The sequence below is a fragment of the Simochromis diagramma genome, unplaced genomic scaffold (assembly GCF_900408965.1).
Source record: "Simochromis diagramma unplaced genomic scaffold, fSimDia1.1 OVJJ01000544.1, whole genome shotgun sequence".
Taxonomy (NCBI): domain Eukaryota; kingdom Metazoa; phylum Chordata; class Actinopteri; order Cichliformes; family Cichlidae; genus Simochromis; species Simochromis diagramma.
The window spans coordinates 135463-156980 of NW_024387370.1; the positions used below are offsets into that span (position 1 = coordinate 135463).

Genomic DNA, 21518 nt, shown 5'->3' on the forward strand with positions numbered 1-21518 from the left:
ACACCAGTCACACACGGTACCACACACAAGCATATACACACTACAAAGTGGAGATCCACTGGACCAATGGAGGTCCGCGCAGCTGATTTATAGTTAAGCTGATCTTACCCAGCAGGCAATGTAGAGTTCAGAGCCGGTGTGGGTGAGGGGACTCGCCCAGACAGAGGAAAATGTGCAGGACAGAAGAAACAGCAAAGGAAATCCTGTCAGTGTTGGAAATAGAAGAGCCTGTGCAGACCAACATGTTTCTCTTCTAAAATACACCAGGTGTGGTTTGAAGGACGCAACAAAACCACATCAGAAAGACATCAGAGACTCATCACATCACTCGCTGGATTCACTGGATTATTTTTCTTTCACCATTATTTGGAACAAAGAAAACAAACGTGACTGGTTTGTGTCATTGTGGTGCTGCATGGCCCACTTTCTCCTGAGATTCAGTTCACAGACAGATGTTCTGATAGTTTTCTTTACAATTTGCTGCTAGAATTCAAAATTGATTGTGTGATTAATGATGGTGAGCCAGATGGGCCAAACCATGATACTATCAGCAGCATGTTTCATTGTAGTGGTGCATCATTGATGGGATAAATGGACTGGTGCTTATATAGTGATTTTCTATTTTCATGTGGACTAAAGTAGTGGACTGACCAACAGACTGACATTAAGATCAGAGCCGTGCTGCTAGTGTGGCTAAAAGAAAAGAGAAGAAGAGACAGTCATGTTGATATGAACATTAGAGAAACACATCATGGAGCTGAAATATGATCCTGCTTCCTCATTTGGACTCATTCACCTCAGCTGACACGTTCAACAGCAGACAGGTTTTTGTACCAGTCTGTCTCACTGTGGGAGGAACAGGATGGTACTTCATCTTTGGCTCTGGAACTAAACTGTCTGTAACAGGTAAGAACAAACATTTATTTTCCTTCAGTTGTTTTATTGTAGAAGCTGAAAATGTGTTTAAAGTCAGTTTCTGCTGCTTCAGGCTTTACATGTTAGTTTTTCATCATTAGTAGAGAATTCATCTGCAGCCATTGTTACATAAGAAAAGCTCAATAATCTCTGAAAACATGTTGAAATCTCACTGAACAACTAAAGTTATTCTTTATTTCTGCAAATATTAGTGATGTTACAAATATTTAGGATTTGATCCTCTCAGTGATTCTGCTGGTTTTTAACACAAGATCATATTTGATGTTAAAATTAAATTAATATAGATTAACAACAAATATGGTTTCAGGAAATATTTGCTTTATGTTGAGGAACAAATATTTTTTAATAGTCAAACATTCATGTAGCTGCTTCAAAAAGGTAAATAGAATTATAAAAACAGATACTGATTAGAAAACTCAGAAATGATATGACAGATAAATTTAGGATGAATTTGACATCGTTAAACTCTGATATTTATTTCTGAGATGAAGTCGTGTGTGTGGATTTGTACGTGACAATAAAAAGTTAATAATACTTAAACTTTCCAAAATACTTTTCAAGACAAATTTTTATTAAATATACTTTGTCAAATAATTTGTATTTTATGACTAAAAATATCATGAAGTATATCTCATATTATTGAAAACGTTTTATTCAACATTTCAGTTTTAGTGTTTTAAAATAGTTGCTACAGTTTTTTATTTGAATAAAAACATAAATTAAAATAATCACTGCGTTACTTTTCCAATTTTTACACAAAATTTTAAGAATAAATTAGTCTGAAAGACAAATATGGTCTTTATGGTAAAATATATCAAAGACAAGAAGAATGGAAATTTTATCTGCTGAACTGAATTTTGTGAAATGATATTTAATTTTATTAATAGTACAAAACAATATGAAAGAAGATGAATTTATTTTTGGGCAGAAGAGGATCTCTGTTAGAACTCGTGTCTAAGGACTAATAAGAAAAATATATTTTCACTTGTATAAAGACAAATGTAAATATTTTAAAATTGGACTGAACTAAATTTCTATAAAACAATAAAAAGCAAACACATGACGAATTAAACTGAATTTAATTTAATATTAAAAACATGCTGAGTGTTCCTCGTGTGAGCCATGATGACATGAGGTGATGACTGTGTTTGATATGAAGCTGAATCCAGTGTATGTAGTGAACTTTGTGCTGTATTGATGAGTAGTTTAGTGATCAGAGTCCATGTAGTTTCCAGGATCAGACTGAATGCAGTGCAGTGCTGGAAGCTGCTGCTGACTGTGTGAATGTGTGTCTGTGCTGCTTGTTGCTGCTGTCAAACTTCAGATGAGCAGGTAGTGAAGCCCGTGGTGAGCGTGTACCCAGCAGCATCCAGAGCCCACCTGGAGGGGAACAGCTCCCTGCTGTGTGTGGCCTCAGCCATGTTTCCTCCTCTGGTCCAGTTCTCCTGGAAAAGACAGAAGAAGAACGGCGGAGAAGCGGAGGAGCTGCCCCCTGCTGAGGGAGAGCAGCTGGAGCTCAGAGAGGCGGGACGCACCATTGCCATCAGGATGGTTGATGGGAGCCATTCTGACACATATAAATACAGCTGCTGGGTGAAGCACGAGGGGGGCACAGTGGAGGCCCAAACACAACAAGGTAATGAAGGCTTGGTGACTGTGTTCAGCAGTGATTCAGCTTCATGTGGAGATGCTGTCAAAGAGAGCAGAGCAGCAGAGGACTGACATTTCTCACTGCAGCTCCAAACATTTGACTCCTTTTCTGTTTCAGAGCTTCCAGCTCCAGCAGCCTCCTGTCCTCCAGAGAGAGAGCCAGCAGACCTGCCAGCTCTGCAGCCAGCTGACTGTAAGATCACCTGCTGCCTCTCTGCATGGACAGCTCCAATGTCCAATGAGGGAGCTGGAACAAGTTTAGGCTCTTAAAGTTGCACTAATTGATCAAATCTTCATCCAACAAGCTCTGATAAAGCCACTGTACACTAGCTGCTCAGCACCAAACAGCAGACAGACCATAATATGTCAGAGATCAGTTTGTTAGCTGCTTGTGGAGTTCTTCTGCCCCCAAGTGGACACAAACACTACATCAATTCATCCACTTGAAGAAGAAGCTGTGACTGTTTCTATTTGGACTTTTTCTCCTTGATCTGAGAGGAATAACCCGACTGTCTGTCTGTCTCTTTGTGTCTGTCTGTCCTTCAGTGTCCTTCCAGTCTCAGTGCAGGGTGAAGCTGCTCTGCCTGCTGTACACAGTGCTGATAGTGAAGAGTCTGGTGTACTGCTGTGGACTCTCTCTGCTGATGATGCTCACAAACAAGGGAGCGTCCACCAACTGCACACATGCTGACTGACTGTTTCCTGCTCGCCTTTTCTCACCATCACATCTCATCAATTCATCTCATTCATCACTTTGATCACAAATGTTAGTTATGATGTGTTGTGCTTATTTTGCCTTTTTCTTCAACAGTTAGAAGATCATCTGAAATAAATACATCTTTACATGTATTGTTGCTCTGAGTTAGAATTCTTTTTGTACTTATTGTGACTTTTATTGTAGTAACAAAAACCATCAGGAATATTTTTATCACAAGTTTTTGTTTGATTTTCAAATGTCAAACAGTGTAGTTGTGTTTGTGTGAATAATAAAGATTTGAAGATGAAGAGTTTGATTCTACTTTCATTGTGTGATCAACAACAACCCGTGTGAGTGAAGCACAAAACTGACTGTATCCAAACTTGCTCTCCTGCAGCAGACGGGCTGTGTGGGTTTCTGCTCTGCAGCCTCCACACCGTTAGCTGTGGCTTTTCACTTTAATAACACAATGACAGTTACAAGCATGAACTCTGCTTCAAGAATGATTCCAGGAAGGATCTGTGTTCTTCACCTGTGAGAGAAACAGCTCAAATCCTCAACTCAGAGCTGACAAATGAACTTTAATGGAATCAAAGGAGAGACCATGAAGCCCCTGCAGTCTGCTCAGCTCCCATTTTATTACCTGAGCTGAGTTTTTCATTCTGGATATCACACACGTAAGAACAGATCAAGTCTGAACAGCAAATGTTGGAGAATCATTTTGAAGTCTTGCTAAATGTCGTTATTATTACAAAAACTACTGAATGATTCAGAAAATCCTTTCCAACAAGCAGAAATATGCAAACAAAGTAGAAACAAGGCAACATGAGTCATTCAGATGCAGATAACATATTCTCCTTATTTTGAAGAACACAGTCATGAAATCTTTCTGTGTGTCATTCATTGAGTTGAAGTGCCTAATAGAAGAGGAAAAGCAGCAATAATCAATGATAGCTGAGACATTGAGAACATGGCTGTATGCCTGCTATCATAACAGCAAACAAAGCACACAAACAGCAAACAGACAATAATGTGCTCGCAGCTTGTTGTGTGTTGTGTCATTTTTGACATTTCATGAAGTCACAAAAATGTGTGCGACTCATTAAAGGAGTCTGTACGTGTCAGTCAGTGCTCTGTATTCATGTGTTCACCTCATTAAAGTCACTCAGACACTTTTCTCCTCCAAACTTACAGCACAGCTTCATATTTCACTGACTGATTCTTTCATTACATCCATTAAGGGTCACACAGTGAAATTAGTGCAAACTTACAAATGTGTTGCAACAATTTTGGCCTCCAAACTGAACTTTGAGACAAACAGTGAAGCTGTGAGCAAAAAGAGGCTCCAGTGTGTGTCATGGTGGAGGAAACTGTTGTATTCCCACATTAAAAACATGCTGATCTTATTGGATTTTTCCCTCAAAGTCTTTTTCCTCCTTTTTCTCTTCATCCAAATGTTCTAGCAGGCTGACTGTGAGTCCCTGTTGAACCTGTACAGCAGAAAGTAACAGCAGTCAGCGGCCTCCACTTGACTTCATGACTTCAACCCCTCGCACAGTCACTTTCACTTTCTTCCTTCTGTCTTTTAGTCCTAAAATGTAGAACAACACCAGATCCAAATATTTGTGTCCTTCACTCACATCTTCAAATGATCCCTTCCATATCAGAGATGATACAAAGGCAACATTTGTCTTATTTCTCTTTCATGAATCAAAAAGTACTTTTGTACTGTTGTGTAAATGTGTGTGTAAAGGTGGATGACTGCCTGCTGCAAATGAAATCTAACCATGGCTACAAATAAATGAAGCTGAAGCTGACGTGAAACACAGCCCTGTTTTTATTACTGTTTATAGATATTAGAATTGATGATCATCATTTTAATGAGTCTTAAAACTGTCGTCAACAAAACAGAACAATTAAAAATGAGATGCTGTGAATATTATTTATTCATTTTGATTCACAAAAACAAAGAAAAGGTGAAGATGTTCAAAAAGTTAGATAAGAAGAAAACAAAGATAACAGTGTGTGTTAGTAAATTCACAGCAACATGAATTTTTCTGAGTGTTTGTGCATCATGTGACCCAGATTTTTGGATCTGCTGTCAGATTGAAATGAAGACGATGAAACCACAGCAGCTTCAGCTGAGCTGTCAATCAGCAGCAGCAGTCTATCTGTGGGCCGCAGGGGCTGATGGGAGCTTTGAGGACCTGTTAGAACCACGTGGCCCTCGTCTGATCTCACAGCTCGTCCTTGTTTGGCCTCAGCTGCATCAGAGCGCCACTTCTCCCCAGGTTCACCAGAGGAAACACCACTGCACAAAATGCTTTTCCTCCCAGCTGCTGCTCGTTGCTGTCTGTGTTCATGTGAGTGTTTTCAGCCAATCAGGAGCCAACAAGTCAACCTGTAACAAACACTGTCACACTAACCTTCATCTGTCTGTCTGTGTCTCTACAGCACTGGTTACCATGGCAGCAGAACAGCTGATTCAAGATGGTTAACATTGACCAGGAGAGTTGGAGAAAGTGGTCTCATTCATCTGTGGAGGGGACTGAACAGTGTTATGGGGACTGAATATGGATTTTGTACCAAGAAGAAAGAACATGAAATTCGCGTATTTACAAGAGATTTGGTGTAAGTCAGGTATGGTCATCCTCAGAAAGATGATTTCTCAGTTGAGAAAAACAGAATGGTGTGACTGAGATAGAGAAAGTTAAACCTGATCATTCAGCCACCTACTATTGCGTCTGTTATATGCAAGATACCCACAGTGAGAAATGATCCCTGCAGCCTGAACAAAAACCAACAGATGAACAGATGTCAAACAGTGTCTGTGACAGGAAGAGAGCAGTAAACCACAGCCCAGCTTCACATGTTTCACCTCCATCTCAGAGTCACAAACATACTGAGCTCAGGGACCATTTTTATTTACTGCTGTCAGAAATTCAATTCTATTTATTTCTGTTTAAACAGATTTTTCATCCTGTTTTAAGACAGAAACAAGAGGAACAGATGACATCAAACTTCCAAATGTAAACAAATGTATCCTCAGTCCCACAAAAACATTTATTCAAAGTGAAAGAAAAACAGATTGTGTCAAACTGAATCAAAGTCCATCCCTCATTCACAGTGTTAATGTTCTCTTCATGAAAACTCTTCCAGCAGCACTTGTTGTTTAACACCTTTCAGTACATTTAACCAGACACTTGGACTGATGTCAGGTCAGGATTTTGTCCTTCTAGCAGCGGCTCATTAGGACGCTGATGTTGTTGGACAGTTTCCATCAGTTTCCTGTGGATGTTTATAGAGGATGAATCAGTCACGGTGCCTCATCTTTCTGTCACCTTCTTTTCTCTCCGATAGAAAAAAACAGATTTTGTATCTGAATATGTCAAATCTGGAATCACAGGACAAGATTTCTGCTTTCTGTTTGTGTTTCCTGACCAATCACATTTGAGCAGCTTTGGCTGCTTCATTTCATTTCCAGCATCGCTGCTGAAGAAGAATCAGAGTCTGACTGGATCAAACACACAGATTTAACAGCAGAAAAGTGATTCCATGTAAAACACTCTCGTTCACCAGTTTTAACTCACATGACTTCATTTCCTCAAATTGAATCTTAGTCATTTAATCACAGGAAGTTTCTGGGATTTTGTTCCAGTCCTCCTGACAGAAATGCTGGAACTGAATCAGCTGTTATGAGTCTTTGTTCAATTTTGCTTCTCTCCATAAATTTTTACTGAACTGAGATCAGATTTGTGATGGTCGCTCTACTAACTTGACTTTGCTTTCTTTAAACTGCAGTTTTTGTCTATTTGTTCACTTCCTCACTGATGACCTTAGAACACATTAGTGTTCTTCTTCATGCCACCTTGTGAAGTAAACTTATACCTTGTCCCTGTTTCAGTATCTTCAGAAGCTCCTTTGCTGTTGTTCTGGGACTGATTTGCACTTTTCAAAACAGAGTCTGTCCATTTACAGGAGACTGAACACACATTTATGATATGACGGCCATATTGCCTGTTTGTTTTGTTTGTTTTTTTATGTGCTGAGTTTATAATTCTTGTGTTTTCATTTAGTTTTGGTTCCTGTTTTGATTTTATTATTTCTTCTAATGTTTCTGGTGTCCTCAGTGTTTCCTCCAAGGTTAGCTGCACAGAGATAATAATAATAATAATATAATAGTAATAAACTTTATTTATAAAGCACACTTAAAAACCAAGGGTATGCCAAGGTGCTTAACAAGTAAGATAGAGAATAGGAGGAGGATAATAGAAATAGGACCAAAGCAAGTACTAAGTATGCAAGCAGGTAGCTGTCACTGATACACAGGAAAGCAACAGGTACAGAGCAAACAAGCATTTAAATGAGCATAAAAGTGCATGATATAAAATCATAAAAGAAATATTAACTAGAGGGAAAGGCAAGATTGAATAAGTGGGTTTTTAGTCGTGATTTGAACAGTGCAATGGAATCAGATGCGCGGAGGTCGAGAGGAAGGTTATTCCACAGTACCGGGGCAGCCAGAGCAAATGCACGGTCACCCGGGACTTCAGCCGAGATCTGGGTTGGGTCAGAAGTAGTTGAGTGGCAGATCTGAGTGTTCTAGCAGGAGTATGTGATTTGAGAAGTTCACTAAGATAACTTGGCGCTAATTTATTAATAGTTTTGAATGTAAGGAGTAATATTTTAAATTGAATACGGTACTTTATGGGCAGCCAATGCAAGCTAGCTAGAACAGGAGTAATTTGGCAAAATTTCCTGGTTCCAGTCCAGAGGCGGGCTGCTGCATTTTGGACTGTTTGCAGTCTAAGAAGAAGAGAAGAGGGAAGACCGTAGTACAAGGAGTTACAGTAATCCAACCTGGAGGTCACAAAAGTGTGAATAAGCTTCTCCAGGTCCTCGTGCGCAGTGTTGGGAAGGTTACTTTTAAAATGTATTCCAGTACAGATTACAGAATACATGCCCCAAAATGTATTCTGTAACGTATTCCGTTACGTTACTCAATGACAGTAACGTATTCTGAATACTTTGGATTACTTAATATATTATCATGCTTTTTACAACAACGTGAATGTACTATTGCTGTGTGATTTATTACTGTTACTGAAGGTCCGCGACTCCGAACTGTAGCAAAGGGACCTCTGACTAATACGGCGGGGTCCCCGTCGGCTCGTAGCCGAAAAATAGCTTTACTTTGTTGTGTGGGTGAACTTTTCTTGCGAGAGACAGAGAGAGGCGTTGAAAGGCTGCTCCAACGGAACTTATTGTTTCGGAGGAAAACACGAACACGGTGTACAGTCGAGTCTTAACAGCTTACTTACAGCTGGGCTCGTCAGGCTCTCTTCTTGGCTGAAGTGGTTATTATTATATTTACATGCTTCCAGCTCCCGTTTTTCCTCGATGACAACTCGTACCTTTCCACTCCCCTTTTTCTCCCTCCTCGCGCTCACAGACCCATAACGTGTATGGCAGTCCATTCTCCCTGCAGCACGGACTACACTGCCCATGATGCTACATTCTTTAGAGCTATGCTTGTAGCATTCTGCCTGTTAGCTTAGCACAACAACAACAACGAAAAGGCGCTCTCTCACCCAGGAAACACACAGTCGCAGAGAGAGAGAGAGCGTCGCCCTGTAACCATGGCAACCGTAACGCTGCCGCCTGGAACAACAGAACGTAGCTGTCAAACAAAACCCAAACAGTCCTGACCCGCGACAATATGAAACAGGAAAGTACCGCAGTGTAATCCATTTATTTCAACAAAGTAACTGTATTCTGAATACCACCTTTTTAAACGGTAACTGTAACGGAATACAGTTACTCATATTTTGTATTTTAAATACGTAACGGCGGTACATGTATTCAGTTACTCCCCAACACTGCTCGTGTGGAACATAATGCCTAGCCTTAGAGATAAGGCGCAGTTGGTGGAAGCTAGATATCACTACAGCAGACACTTGCTTATCGAGTTTGAGCGAGCTATCCAGCAGTGCACCCAAGTTACTGACATAGTCACAGGAAGAGCTAGCAAATGAACCCAGGGCAGCACCGAGTTGGACACGAGGGATTTTACTGTTGAACACCACAGTCTCAGTCTTCTTATAATTCAAAACAAGAGAATTACTCAGGAACCATTCTTTGACCTCCTGCATGCATCTAGATAACTAAAAGGAAAAAAAGGGAAAAAATGTAGCACACGGCAGCTACAAGGATGGTGTGTGATATTGTTATGAGACCCTTCAGATTTACAGAGAATGGCAGCAACAGCCTTCACTGTTTTATAAGACACTAGTTCAGATCAGACAGACGAGCCACTCACTGTTGTCACGTTGTGTTGTGAAAGGACAGCCCGTCACATCCTCCTCTCCTGTCACTCCACAGCCTGCCTGTTCAGAGAACCTGTAATATTATCACATGAACTATTACAGTGGAGCCTGAACCCACAGTGGGTGGAGCTCTACAGCCAGATGTGAACAGATGTGATGTTTACTGAGTGGCCCTCTGGCAACAACATATGCATCTCTTATATTTGCTCACAGTTTGTACAATGAAGGATGAAAACTAGGAATGATGTGTGCTCCTCGTGATGATAATTGTTTTTAACCATAAAAGGTGATATTGTTCAAGAGAGTAATGGAACAGGAGCGCTGAGGCTTCAGAACTATATGAATCCTCAATTTTTTAAGATTTCTTCAGCATTAAAGTAATCCAGTGACAGCTGTCAGTGCACATGAGTGAATTTACCCTGACTAAAGAAATCACTGTGAGCCTGAATGCTGATTAAAGTCAGTGCTGTAGTTCAGATATTAGCTCTGCTGCTCTGACTGAACTGAACTGAAGGATGTTCAGACCTGCAGCTGAACATGAGGCACTGAAACGTTTATATGAGAAACAGAAAAGTCACCGATCAGTCTCTGACTAACGTTACTGTACTTTTGTTATGAGTGTTAGACTGTAAAAATAAACAGCAGCATGTTTCTGCCTCCACATCTGTAAGGACAGTAGCACCAAACTTGCACTTCAATAATCCCTCATTAATCATTAACAGCAGATTAAACAGTTTGAACTGAAGATGAATCACTGAGGACTGAACATGTTCTCACAGTGTTCTTCACTCACAGACTGTAACATCAGCTCCAGTTTCTGATGTGTTTGTTACTGACACAGCTGATGTCCACAAAATACAAGAAACACCATTAAAATAACAAAGCCCAACATTGATGCACTGGAACATATTACAGACGTTTGGAGCTGAAGTCAGAGTTTATATTTAATTTTTCCTTTGAAGACTTTTTAGCACAGACTGTATATTTATTTATAGATTTTACTCTACTGAATTTGTTTGAAATATTCAGGTTAAAGATCAGTCTGATTTATTCTTAATGAGGTCTTGTTCACAAAGTTACATGTAATGTGTTAGTATATAAGACTTTGTCTTTTTTAACAAACAGCTCATCTATCAGCTGTCAGCAGAACTTCAGATCCTGAAGTGTGTGAGGACAGAGAAGAGTCGGCTTTACTTCAGGTTTGATGGATAAACTTTCACAGTTTGTGATGATTCTGTTCTCTTTGTGATTTTAGGAGCTGCCCTCAGCACCACCCAGTGACATCACACATCATCCTACATGTTCACTCTTTGTCAGTGGAAGCTGCAGCTGTTTGATTGATAAAGTTAAAGACAAGAAGTCAAAGGGATTAATCATCCATGTAACTGTGTCACTATATAGGAGCATAAATATTAACTCAGTTTGGTGTTTCAGAAAGTTGCTGATCTCAGACCTGCACAGCTTCTGTTTTAAACATGAATGCAGTCAGCTGCATAAAGTGAGATTTTCTCTGACACAATTAAGTAAAATCTGATGAAGGTCAAAGGTCGTCACTTGTATGTTGAACTAAAAACTTTAATCTAGAATTCACTCACACTGTGTTTTGCCAATATTGTGTTTTTTACCATGAAGTCATTCAGAGTCCTTCATACCAGAGTAACCAGAAAGGATAATATATATTTTAAATATGTAACTTTCTACAGGACTGAATATAACATCATTATGTAAAAGTCCAGAGTCTCTGTGCTTCATCTGAGGATGATGTGAAAACTTCTAACATCACACAAAGTAAAGGTCTCTATCACACTGCTCATGAAATGCAGATTTGTCCATCTTCTATTTTGGGCGTCTAGTGGAGGTCTGAAGATTTCCCTCTGAGGAAGCTGCTGGTGAAGGTGGCGAGTTCTGCTTGATCCCTGCGGTGACCTTCAGTTCCTGATGTTTCTGAAATGACACATCAGGAGTCTTCCTCCGTGGGTCAACAGAAGCTGTGATAAATGAAAGGGAGGACATTTCTCAAACCTCTGGACCCAGGAAACCCAGCTTGGTCCTCATGGTCACCTTCACTTGTTGTTCCCCAGGGTGAATGTAGCTGTTGATAATAATGTGGACTTTGGACCCTGTTATTAAATGAAAAGAACAAACTACACTTCTATCAAACCTTTTGTCAGTGTGCTTTATTTCATTTAAACTTTCCATGTTAGCGGGCTGTAGAGCGCTCTGTGTGAACTGAATCTAAAACTGTTTAAATCCATATAATTCAGATACTAACAGTAACTCTGGGTCTCTGTGGAGTCTGCTGCTGATGTCATCTCTGTCTAAAATAGGATAAGAAAAAATGAGACCTGTGGAATCATTGAAGCATAAAGACTACGGGAGTAACAGGTGTGCAGCATCGCTAGCTAGCAACAACCCTCTAATACAGTGTGGCTAATCTAGCTAATGATCGCTTACAGTTAGAATGACAGAGATGACATTTTGTATAAAAACTGCTAAAACTGTTTAACAGGTTGTTGATCCTGTCGTGTTCTTTGTGTGTTTGGCAGCCATCATGAAGCTGTACGTGTCCATCACTGCTGTCAGTGTGAGAGCAGGACTTCTGTGTATTCTGGCTATCAAACAGCTCTACAGAGCACACTGTTTGTTCTTTAAAACATGTATTTAATCACAGCTCAGTGGCCGTGATATCGCCACTGTTCTCTGTAGTTCCACTTTTACATCACAGTATTTTACCTTAGATGTCAGGTTGTGTTTTTGTGCCAGCAAACATTTAAAACTGTTCTGACTTCAGTTCTTCTCAGACTGAACCATCAGGAGGATTCATACCTGCAACACCTGGAACCAGTCAGCTGGAGGCAGCAGCAGTTTGTCTCAGAACAACTTTATGAACAAAAAAAAGTAATCTCAGAGAGATAGATACCAACCTCTCAACATGGATTCAAACCAATAACCTTCATCTGATCGACCTTTCAGGCCTGTTATTTGTAGCTGTCCACTGTAACACAGCAGGCTGAAACTGACTCTGATCCACAAAGCAGGACCTCTGCTAACTGGAATGCAGCCGTCATTATCACACCTGTATTTTTCCTCCTGTGAACTAAAGACATCAGCTGTGGAAGAGGTCTGTCTGTGTCCCACATGTCTGTCTGTGACTCTCAGGTGCATCACTGTTTACAGGATCACAAGGATCCACCTGACAGCAAGAACACAGGAGATGGAGGCGAATCCATCAGCAAACCATTAAAGTCCTTCACAGTAATCTGCTTGAATGATCTTAATATATGCTGCTCAACAAATAAAGGGAACCCTTCAACAACACAATGTAACTCCAAGTGTTCCTGTGATGTAGCATAACTTAAGCAGCAAGGAAGGTGAAAGTAAATAGCATTTAGCAGACAATTGAAGTTCTTTTAAGCATATTTTATTGCTAGCATCTCCATTTTACCATAAAACAATTAATCAGGCATGCAAAAATCCCACTGGCTTTATACAAGACTTTGCCCACACCTGACCTCGTTAGTCCCTACCATTGAAACAAAATAGGTCAAACCAAATAATACAAATCTAAACAAAGAACAGGAATAAAGTCATGCATGAAACTGACAAACTCATTTACTCAACTAAATAGTTTGTAAAGTAAAACACTGCATACAATATAACTCAAAAGGCTACTTTAAAGAAAACAAACAATACTATACAAAATGAAAAACCCTCCATTTGGTTACACCCAGTGATGCAATCATTGACCTCATGACCCTATATAAACAGGAAGTAGTGGGCAGCCCTTCCCATACACCTGTCTCACATATAGGACCTGAATACACAACATGGACACCATGGTAAGTATAACCAAAGCAACATAAAGGAACATAATTTACCAGACGTGCCTGTAAACAGAAGAAAATTCAGATGATCTGATGGTTAGTAGTGTTTGCTTTAAAACACATGCATGGATGTAAAGAATGTAACTACTGCTACCACAAACAAAACCCGGGATAGTGTGTGTTAAGAGAAGTTACACCAGCAATGCCTAACTTAAAGCATTATGGCTGACTGTAAAATAACAGAACACAGAATAACAATATATGCAAGTGACAAATGGCAAATTAATTCCGTTCTAGCCACTTTGTCACAGTTCCCTTTATGTTGTTGAGCAGTATATAACTTTGAATGTAATTTAGGAAAGTTTGAGCAGCATTGTCACCGTCACACTGTGCTACTAACTTTAAATGACTGTCAGGTGATTTGTGACAGAAGGACAGCCGCAGAGTGAAAGGAAGGTTTACAGGATGTTGGTGAGAGCTGCTGTGATGTCTGGTTTGGATCCTGTGGCTCTGACAAAAAGACAGGAGGCCGAACTGAAGATGTTCAGACTTTCACTGGACAAGATTAGAAATGAGTTCACGAGAGACAAAGTCAGAGAGGCTGACATCCTAATCTTTCCTGGGAATAACACTCCAGGAAATATAAATCTAATAAACTAATAGTTCATAAAGGACACAGACTCATTACTGTAAGATTATTTTTTTAATACTTTAAAATGATAAATTTAAAAAAATGCTGGAGCTGCAACATGTTAACATGTAGTTAACAGATTAAAATTGAAGCTCTCATATTAACAGCTAACTTTCTATGCTGTGCTGATTTATTTGTCACAGTCTTGGTCATTTATTTTGAACTTTTTGTGGAGGTTAAACTTTCTGTTATAAATTTACCTGTATGTGTATTTTAAATATGATCTGTGTTATTAAATGCAACAGTTTCAAATCCAGCTTGAAGGCTGAGTTCTTGTTCTGAAAGATGAGGATGTGTCACTGTGACACTAGAAGAGGTGTGGATCTAATTCTCTGAACTTTCTCTAAACTTATATTTTATGTGACAGTAACTTTGTATTTTCTGTTAACAACACCAGGGCCCACTGGGATGATGTCCATTAGCTTGGATATTCTCTTCTGCCAAGACTTCTGCTGCCTTCCTTCCTCCATACCTGACAAAGACGACTGACTGTTGTGTTCTTTTCACATCAAGTGTCCACATTATTCAGCTCATCAACACAGAGATTTTTAAGGAGAACATCCCACAGATGATGTTCCCACACTCTGGGATTGTTGTGTGTGACCCTGGTTGGACATCCACAGAGAAAGGTGAGTGTTATTATCTTTATTATCATATCACCACCAACATCTGATTTTTGTGATCATTAAAATCTTCTAAAGATTTTCAGTTACAGTGAGAACATTTGCACTAATACTGAACCATTCATTAAAATCTTTTACATACAAAACATTTTTACGGAGCAGGTCGCTATGATCGGCCAGCAAGACGCTAAGCTGACCGTGGAGACGAAGGCTGTGGTGAGGTGACCAAGGATCCATCCCCAGAGCTGATTGGCCGCCCCACACTTTCCACAGAGGTGGAGGCCAACCCAACCTAATATCCAGAGCTGTGAATGCCCTAACAACCTCAAAAAGTATGAGCTGGTTTAGGTAGCAGCCTGCGGAGTAGAGGATGGACTCAGCCTCAAAGTCCTCCTGATAGCTGTCCTCCAGTAGCCCCTGGCTGGTGAGAGAGGGAGCTGGCTACACAGCATATTGAGGACACTCGGCCATTGCCTGTGAGGCATCCACCTTCCCTACATTAGCCTTAGGCATGTCGGGAAGTGGTTGGCTGGTGCGCTTAGATTAAATAAAGCGAGCACGAGCCTCCGGCAATATGAAACAGTCTATGCAGGACTGTGGAGCTTCCCTGGTCTGCTTGGCATGTTCCCAGCAGCGAGCATGGAGAGGGCACCGAGCACGAACTCGTGAGACTGTGAGAAAAGCTCCATGTCCACCAGAGAACTCCCACACACTGGGCAGGTGATCCACAGCGGATCCACTGGATACGTGAACCTGCGAGGCCACGAGCAATATTCCAGGGGAACGCTGGCTGCAGGACCCTCGGCAAGCACCAAGTGTGCGACCTACGAGACATGGCGCCAGCAGCTAGTCACCGCAGGAGCTTTTCCATTGTGGATCGGGGCAACAGAAACCTGGGAGGCTGCTGACAAAGGCTCCCCATCACAAAGGTGACGAACACACCCCAGCCACACACAGTAATTCAATTCAAATCAATTTTATTCATATAGCGCCAAATCACAACAAAAGTTGCCTCAAGGCGCCTTATAGATAATGTAAAAAGTGAAGATCCAACAATCACCAGTTTCACATCTGCACAGCTGATTATAGTTAAGCTGGTCTGTAGAGTTCACATGGAGCCGGTGTGGGTGAGGGGACTCGCCCAGCTCTAATGACCACAGTCCAGGTGTTGTCCCTCTGTCCACTGACAAGAAACAAAGAGCTGAGTAGCCTTGCAGGTCAAATCCTACCAGTCCCCTCAGTATGACAGCTCCCCCCTAGATCGTGGAACTTGTTAGTAACAGGGTTGATGTCAGAGGCCTGAACAGTCAGTCCCAAGGGAGAGTTATATTTAAAGGCCCGGAGTAACCTCTAAGAGCTGTTTACAATAAAATGATTAATATTCTTATATTTAATTTTACCATTTCACAAAGGTTTAAAAAGGGTATGTCCACAATTTAGACTGTAATTACAGGATATTTTACTTTATTTGGCAGGAGTGAAGCAGAGGCAGAATTAAATGATAATAACAGTCACAGAATAATAAGCAAATCACATCAATCATACTTCTCTCATTAACCTACTCTGAGCTAATGCTGATTTTAAAGGATGAGAGAGGTTGGAGGAGAGAATGAGCAGATCTTGTGCTGAATTTTGTTTCATCTCAGTGTTTTGTGCTAATGGAAACAATCCAACAGGAAAGCAGGAATCCTTGAATATTCAATACTTCAGGAAAACAGCGAGACCCCAGATCTTCTCAGTGTTGGGGAGAAGCTGCAATCCTCCAGGAAAATGATGGGAGTCCAAACCTTTAGAATTATAATCCAACAGAGCAAAGATGATGATGATGAAGATGATGATGAGAAGAGATGGAGCCAAATCCATGTTAAATTTGTAAGTCCATTGTTTGGGCAGCTGGTTGATGTCTCTGGTGTCTCTGCCAGAATTTCCAAAGGTGAATTTCTGGTATCCGATCATCTGAACTGCTCACAGGACTGCTGGAAACAGAACCTGAACATCTCTGAGGCTCCAATTTATGTTCTGACAAGTGCTCACTCACCCCACCTCTCCTCCCTCTGGTAGGTCGTCACCAATCACTGTGTTTACAGAAGATCAGCAGTTATTTTACTTACTACATTTATTATTTAACATATTGATCAGGATCATACTTTGATTATAACTTTGAATAGAAATAAAGATGATTTACTACGAGGACATGGGGAAAATAACTTTTTTACAGCCACAAATCTGGGTCTAACACATGAGGCTGGATGTTTAAATCCTTTTACTCAAAGATGTGATGACAGGGGAAAGTGAAGGAGACTTCAGCCTCTCTGTCACTTTTCTTCCATCAGAAACTTTTTGTTTTTCTAATGAACTGAGATCAGATTTGTGACGGTCACTCTGATAACTTGATGTTGTTTAAACCATTTTGCCAAAGTTTCTGTACAACTGTGTGTTTAACCCAAGTGTGTTTATAACCTCAAGTTCAGCTCTTGAAGCTCTTCAGCTGCTCATGTTGCAGATCCACTGTGAGCTGAAATTCCAATGAAGCTGTTAGAAAACTGAAAGTGATGTTTCAGATTAGTCAATGAGCTCATTAGTTAATAACTGTGTAAGATGGTGTTATGGTCCCCTGATCCTCTGCTGCCTACCCACCATCTATCTTTCCTTTTGTGTCATTGTGGTGCTGCATGGCCCACTTTCTCCTGAGATTCAGTTCACAGACACATGTTCTGATAGTTTTCTTTACAATTTGCTGCTAGAATTCAAAATTGATTGTGTGATTAATGATGGTGAGCCAGATGGGCCAAACCATGATCCTATCAGCAGCATGTTTCATTGTAGTGGTGCATCATTGATGGGATAAATGGACTGGTGCTTATATAGTGATTTTCTATTTTCATGTGGACTAAAGTAGTGGACTGACCAACAGACTGACATTAAGATCAGAGCCGTGCTGCTAGTGTGGCTAAAAGAAAAGAGAAGAAGAGACAGTCATGTTGATATGAACATTAGAGAAACACATCATGGAGCTGAAATATGATCCTGCTTCCTCATTTGGACTCATTCACCTCAGCTGACACGTTCAACAGCAGACAGGTTTTTGTAGCAGTCTGTCTCACTGTGAGAGTGGCAGGACGGAGCTATCCCTATTTCATCTTTGGCTCTGGAACTAAACTGTCTGTAACAGGTAAGAACAAACATTTATTTTCCTTCAGTTGTTTTATTGTAGAAGCTGAAAATGTGTTTAAAGTCAGTTTCTGCTGCTTCAGGCTTTACATGTTAGTTTTTCATCATTAGTAGAGAATTCATCTGCAGCCATTGTTACATAAGAAAAGCTCAATAATCTCTGAAAACATGTTGAAATCTCACTGAACAACTAAAGTTATTCTTTATTTCTGCAAATATTAGTGATGTTACAAATATTTAGGATTTGATCCTCTCAGTGATTCTGCTGGTTTTTAACACAAGATCATATTTGATGTTGTAATAAGTTGCAGCAAACTTGTAAATTAAAAATTATGCTGAAGAGAAAATTTAGATTTAGTTGTCAAAGATGTATCTTCTTCATGAAAGAGGATTTCTTGCAATTACATTCATGTATAAATTGACATAGATTTTGATCAGGGACGTGTAAAACATTTGTAATATGGAATATAAAAAATGAGGCTAAAATATGACATTGTTCTTACTGAGTCAGGTTTGTTTGATGCGTGAGTCTAAATTTCAAAGAAAAAGAAAAACTTGAAAAACGTCACCAGTAAATGAGTCTTTAAAAAGAATGAAGAAATAAATAGAAATTTTCACTATACTTAAATTTATAACATAAAGTATGACAATTATTTTTATATTATGTTAATAAAAGGTACAAAATGCTCATTCAAGTTCCTGCTCAATTCAATTCAATTTCTTTATTGTCCCACAAGGGGAAATTAGTTTAGCAGCAGGAGGGTAAGAACAAACAGAACAATACTATAAAACAATAATAACAATAATAATGATAGATCATGATTGATCATTCAAGTTTCTGCTTCATTGGATTTAAATGTAATTATTTATTCACACATATGAAAAGCGCATAATAAAACCAAACAGTAGATGTATTGCTGTTCCAGTTACTGCAGAATAAAACCAAAAAAATATGAAATCTGAAAAAGAAGTATGGTATTAATTCAAACATTTAAAATCACCTGTTTAAAAACTGATACAAAAATTAAAATTTCATTGTTGGAATTAAATCATGTTGAAAAATGTTGTGTTATGTTTAGTGCAGAATAATGTCAAAAATGATTAATGTATGTTTTGAACAACAGTATCGACAAAACACACACACACACACACCCACACACACACACACACACCACACCACACACACACACACACATATATTTTTATTTATATATATATTGAAAATATATATAAATTTTATAAATATAACAAATTACAATAAAACACTACAAAAATTTGAAATACATTTTATTCAGTTTTAAAATCATGTTGGGTGTTCCTCATGTGAGCCATGATGACATGAGGTGATGACTGTGTTTGATATGAAGCTGAATCCAGTGTATGTAGTGAACTTTGTGCTGTATTGATGAGTAGTTTAGTGATCAGAGTCCATGTAGTTTCCAGGATCAGACTGAATGCAGCTGCAGTGCTGGAAGCTGCTGCTGACTGTGTGAATGTGTGTCTGTGCTGCTTGTTGCTGCTGTCAACTTCAGATGAGCAGGTAGTGAAGCCCGTGGTGAGCGTGTACCCAGCAGCATCCAGAGCCCACCTGGAGGGGACAGCTCCCTGCTGTGTGTGGCCTCAGCCATGTTTCCTCCTCTGGTCCAGTTCTCCTGGAAAAGACAGAAGAAGAACGGCGGAGAAGCGGAGGAGCTGCCCCCTGCTGAGGGAGAGCAGCTGGAGCTCAGAGAGGCGGGACGCACCATTGCCATCAGGATGGTTGATGGGAGCCATTCTGACACATATAAATACAGCTGCTGGGTGAAGCACGAGGGGGCACAGTGGAGGCCCAAACACAACAAGGTAATGAAGGCTTGGGGACTGTGTTCAGCAGTGATTCAGCTTCATGTGGAGATGCTGTCAAAGAGAGCAGAGCAAGCAGAGGACTGACATTTCTCACTGCAGCTCCAAACATTTTGACTCCTTTTCTGTTTCATAGCTTCCAGCTCCAGCAGCCTCCTGTCCTCCAGAGAGAGAGCCAGCCAGACCTGCCAGCTCTGCAGCCAGCTGACTGTAAGATCACTGCTGCCTCTCTGCATGGACAGCTCCAATGTCCAATGAGGGAGCTGGAACAAGTTTAGGCTCTTAAAGTTGCACTAATTGATCAAATCTTCATCCAACAAGCTCTGATAAAGCCAATGTACACTAGTCTGCTCAGCACCAAACAGCAGACAGACCATAATATGTCAGAGATCAGTTTGTTAGCTGCTTGTGGAGTTCTTCTGCCCCCAAGTGGACACAAACACTACATCAATTCATCCACTTGAAGAAGAAGCTGTGACTGTTTCTATTTGGACTTTTTCTCCTTGATCTGAGAGGAATAAACCGACTGTCTGTCTGTCTCTTTGTGTCTGTCTGTCCTTCAGTGTCCTTCCAGTCTCAGTGCAGGGTGAAAGCTGCTCTGCCTGCTGTACACAGTGCTGATAGTGAAGAGTCTGGTGTACTGCTGTGGACTCTCTCTGCTGATGATGCTCACAAAACAAGGGAGCGTCCACCAACTGCACACATGCTGACTGACTGTTTCCTGCTCGCCTTTTCTCACCAGCAGATTTCCTCCAGTCAGCAGTCAGAAATGTAAATTAACTTCTGGTTGGTTCAATGTTTCATTACTGAGCATTTGACCTTTCTCATTTAATCATCTTAAAACTGTGTAATATAAATTTACAGATAAACATGTTTGATGTGTTTGTAAAAGTGTAGATTCTTTATGTGAAGATTTCTTTTGTACATCTCTGCAGAAAAACTCAGCTGATGCATTCAGATCCCACCATAACAAAATAACGTGTGTTATTGTCTGAAGTAAAAATAAAGATTGTGATTTTAAGAATGCATTTCTCATTTCTTCTGTGATACATAACCTGTGTGACTGCAGCATTCACAGATCATAAACTTGCTCTCCTGCAGCAGACGGGGGTGTTGGTTTCTGCTCTGCAGCCTCCACACCGTTAGCTGTGGCTTTTCACTTTAATAACACAATGACAGTTACAAGCATGAACTCTGCTTCAAGTTATTCAGGAAGCATCTGTGTTCATGTGTGTGAGAGAAACAAAGTGTGAACTCAGAGCTGTTACACAGTTGATGTTTAGTACGATCACAAAAGACAAATACAAGATGAAGTCGAAACATTAAATCCCACAGAACTCAAGTTGAACCGTTATGTTAAAAACACTGAAAAAGGGAATAAATTAAGACAAGATTTGAAAACAATTTCACAAACACCATCAGTTCAGATGGATGTTGAGCATCTTTCCATCTTTTTCTAATAATCATAAATATGTAAAACATTTAACTTCCTAGGACCTGGCGCCCACATATGTGGACATCACATTTTGGGTTGTCTAGACCAAATTATTACATTTTGCTCCACAAGGGCCTGATATCCACTTACAAGGACATCATACTGCCACATCAAAAATATGTCCTCATATGTGGATCTCATTTTTCTCAGAAACAAAAACATTCATCAGGTCCCAATCAGCCCAAAGAGCAAAGAGAAATTAAAAATGTATGCCATGAAAGAGTTCGTGTCTCAGGAGGTTAAAACAAATGTGTCATTGATTA

The 21518-nt window shown here is 40.1% G+C and overlaps 1 protein-coding gene and 3 long non-coding RNA genes across 11 annotated transcripts in view; 3 read left to right on the forward strand and 1 right to left on the reverse strand.

Annotated features, from left to right (window-relative positions):
* The window catches only part of LOC120718841, a 223853-nt gene that overhangs the window by 17878 nt on the left and 184457 nt on the right, over positions 1-21518 (forward strand). Inside the window, exons 1-4 of one of the 8 annotated variants that reach the window (XM_040007568.1) lie at positions 286-906; positions 2261-2572; positions 2705-2779; positions 3133-3440. The exons of 2 other annotated variants lie outside the window; for them this stretch is intronic. In XM_040007568.1, the coding sequence (XP_039863502.1) occupies positions 765-906; positions 2261-2572; positions 2705-2779; positions 3133-3281 (678 nt within the window). In that variant the 5' untranslated portion in view covers positions 286-764 and the 3' untranslated portion in view covers positions 3282-3440. Of the gene's footprint in view, positions 1-236; positions 907-2260; positions 2573-2704; positions 2780-3132; positions 3441-17411; positions 17920-21518 lie in introns of those variants that run through there. 5 more of the 8 variants (XM_040007573.1, XM_040007564.1, XM_040007570.1 and 2 more) reach the window with 5 other exon arrangements.
* On the reverse strand, positions 9853-20092 carry LOC120718863. Its single transcript, XR_005692585.1, has 3 exons — positions 19981-20092; positions 10760-10767; positions 9853-9863 (listed from the first exon to the last, which is right to left on the reverse strand). It is a non-coding gene; the product is annotated as an uncharacterized LOC120718863 (long non-coding RNA).
* LOC120718857 lies at positions 13009-15670 on the forward strand. Its single transcript, XR_005692579.1, has 3 exons — positions 13009-13448; positions 14522-14753; positions 14910-15670. It is a non-coding gene; the product is annotated as an uncharacterized LOC120718857 (long non-coding RNA).
* LOC120718864 lies at positions 19895-20428 on the forward strand. The gene is made up of 2 exons (XR_005692586.1): positions 19895-19970; positions 20324-20428. It is a non-coding gene; the product is annotated as an uncharacterized LOC120718864 (long non-coding RNA).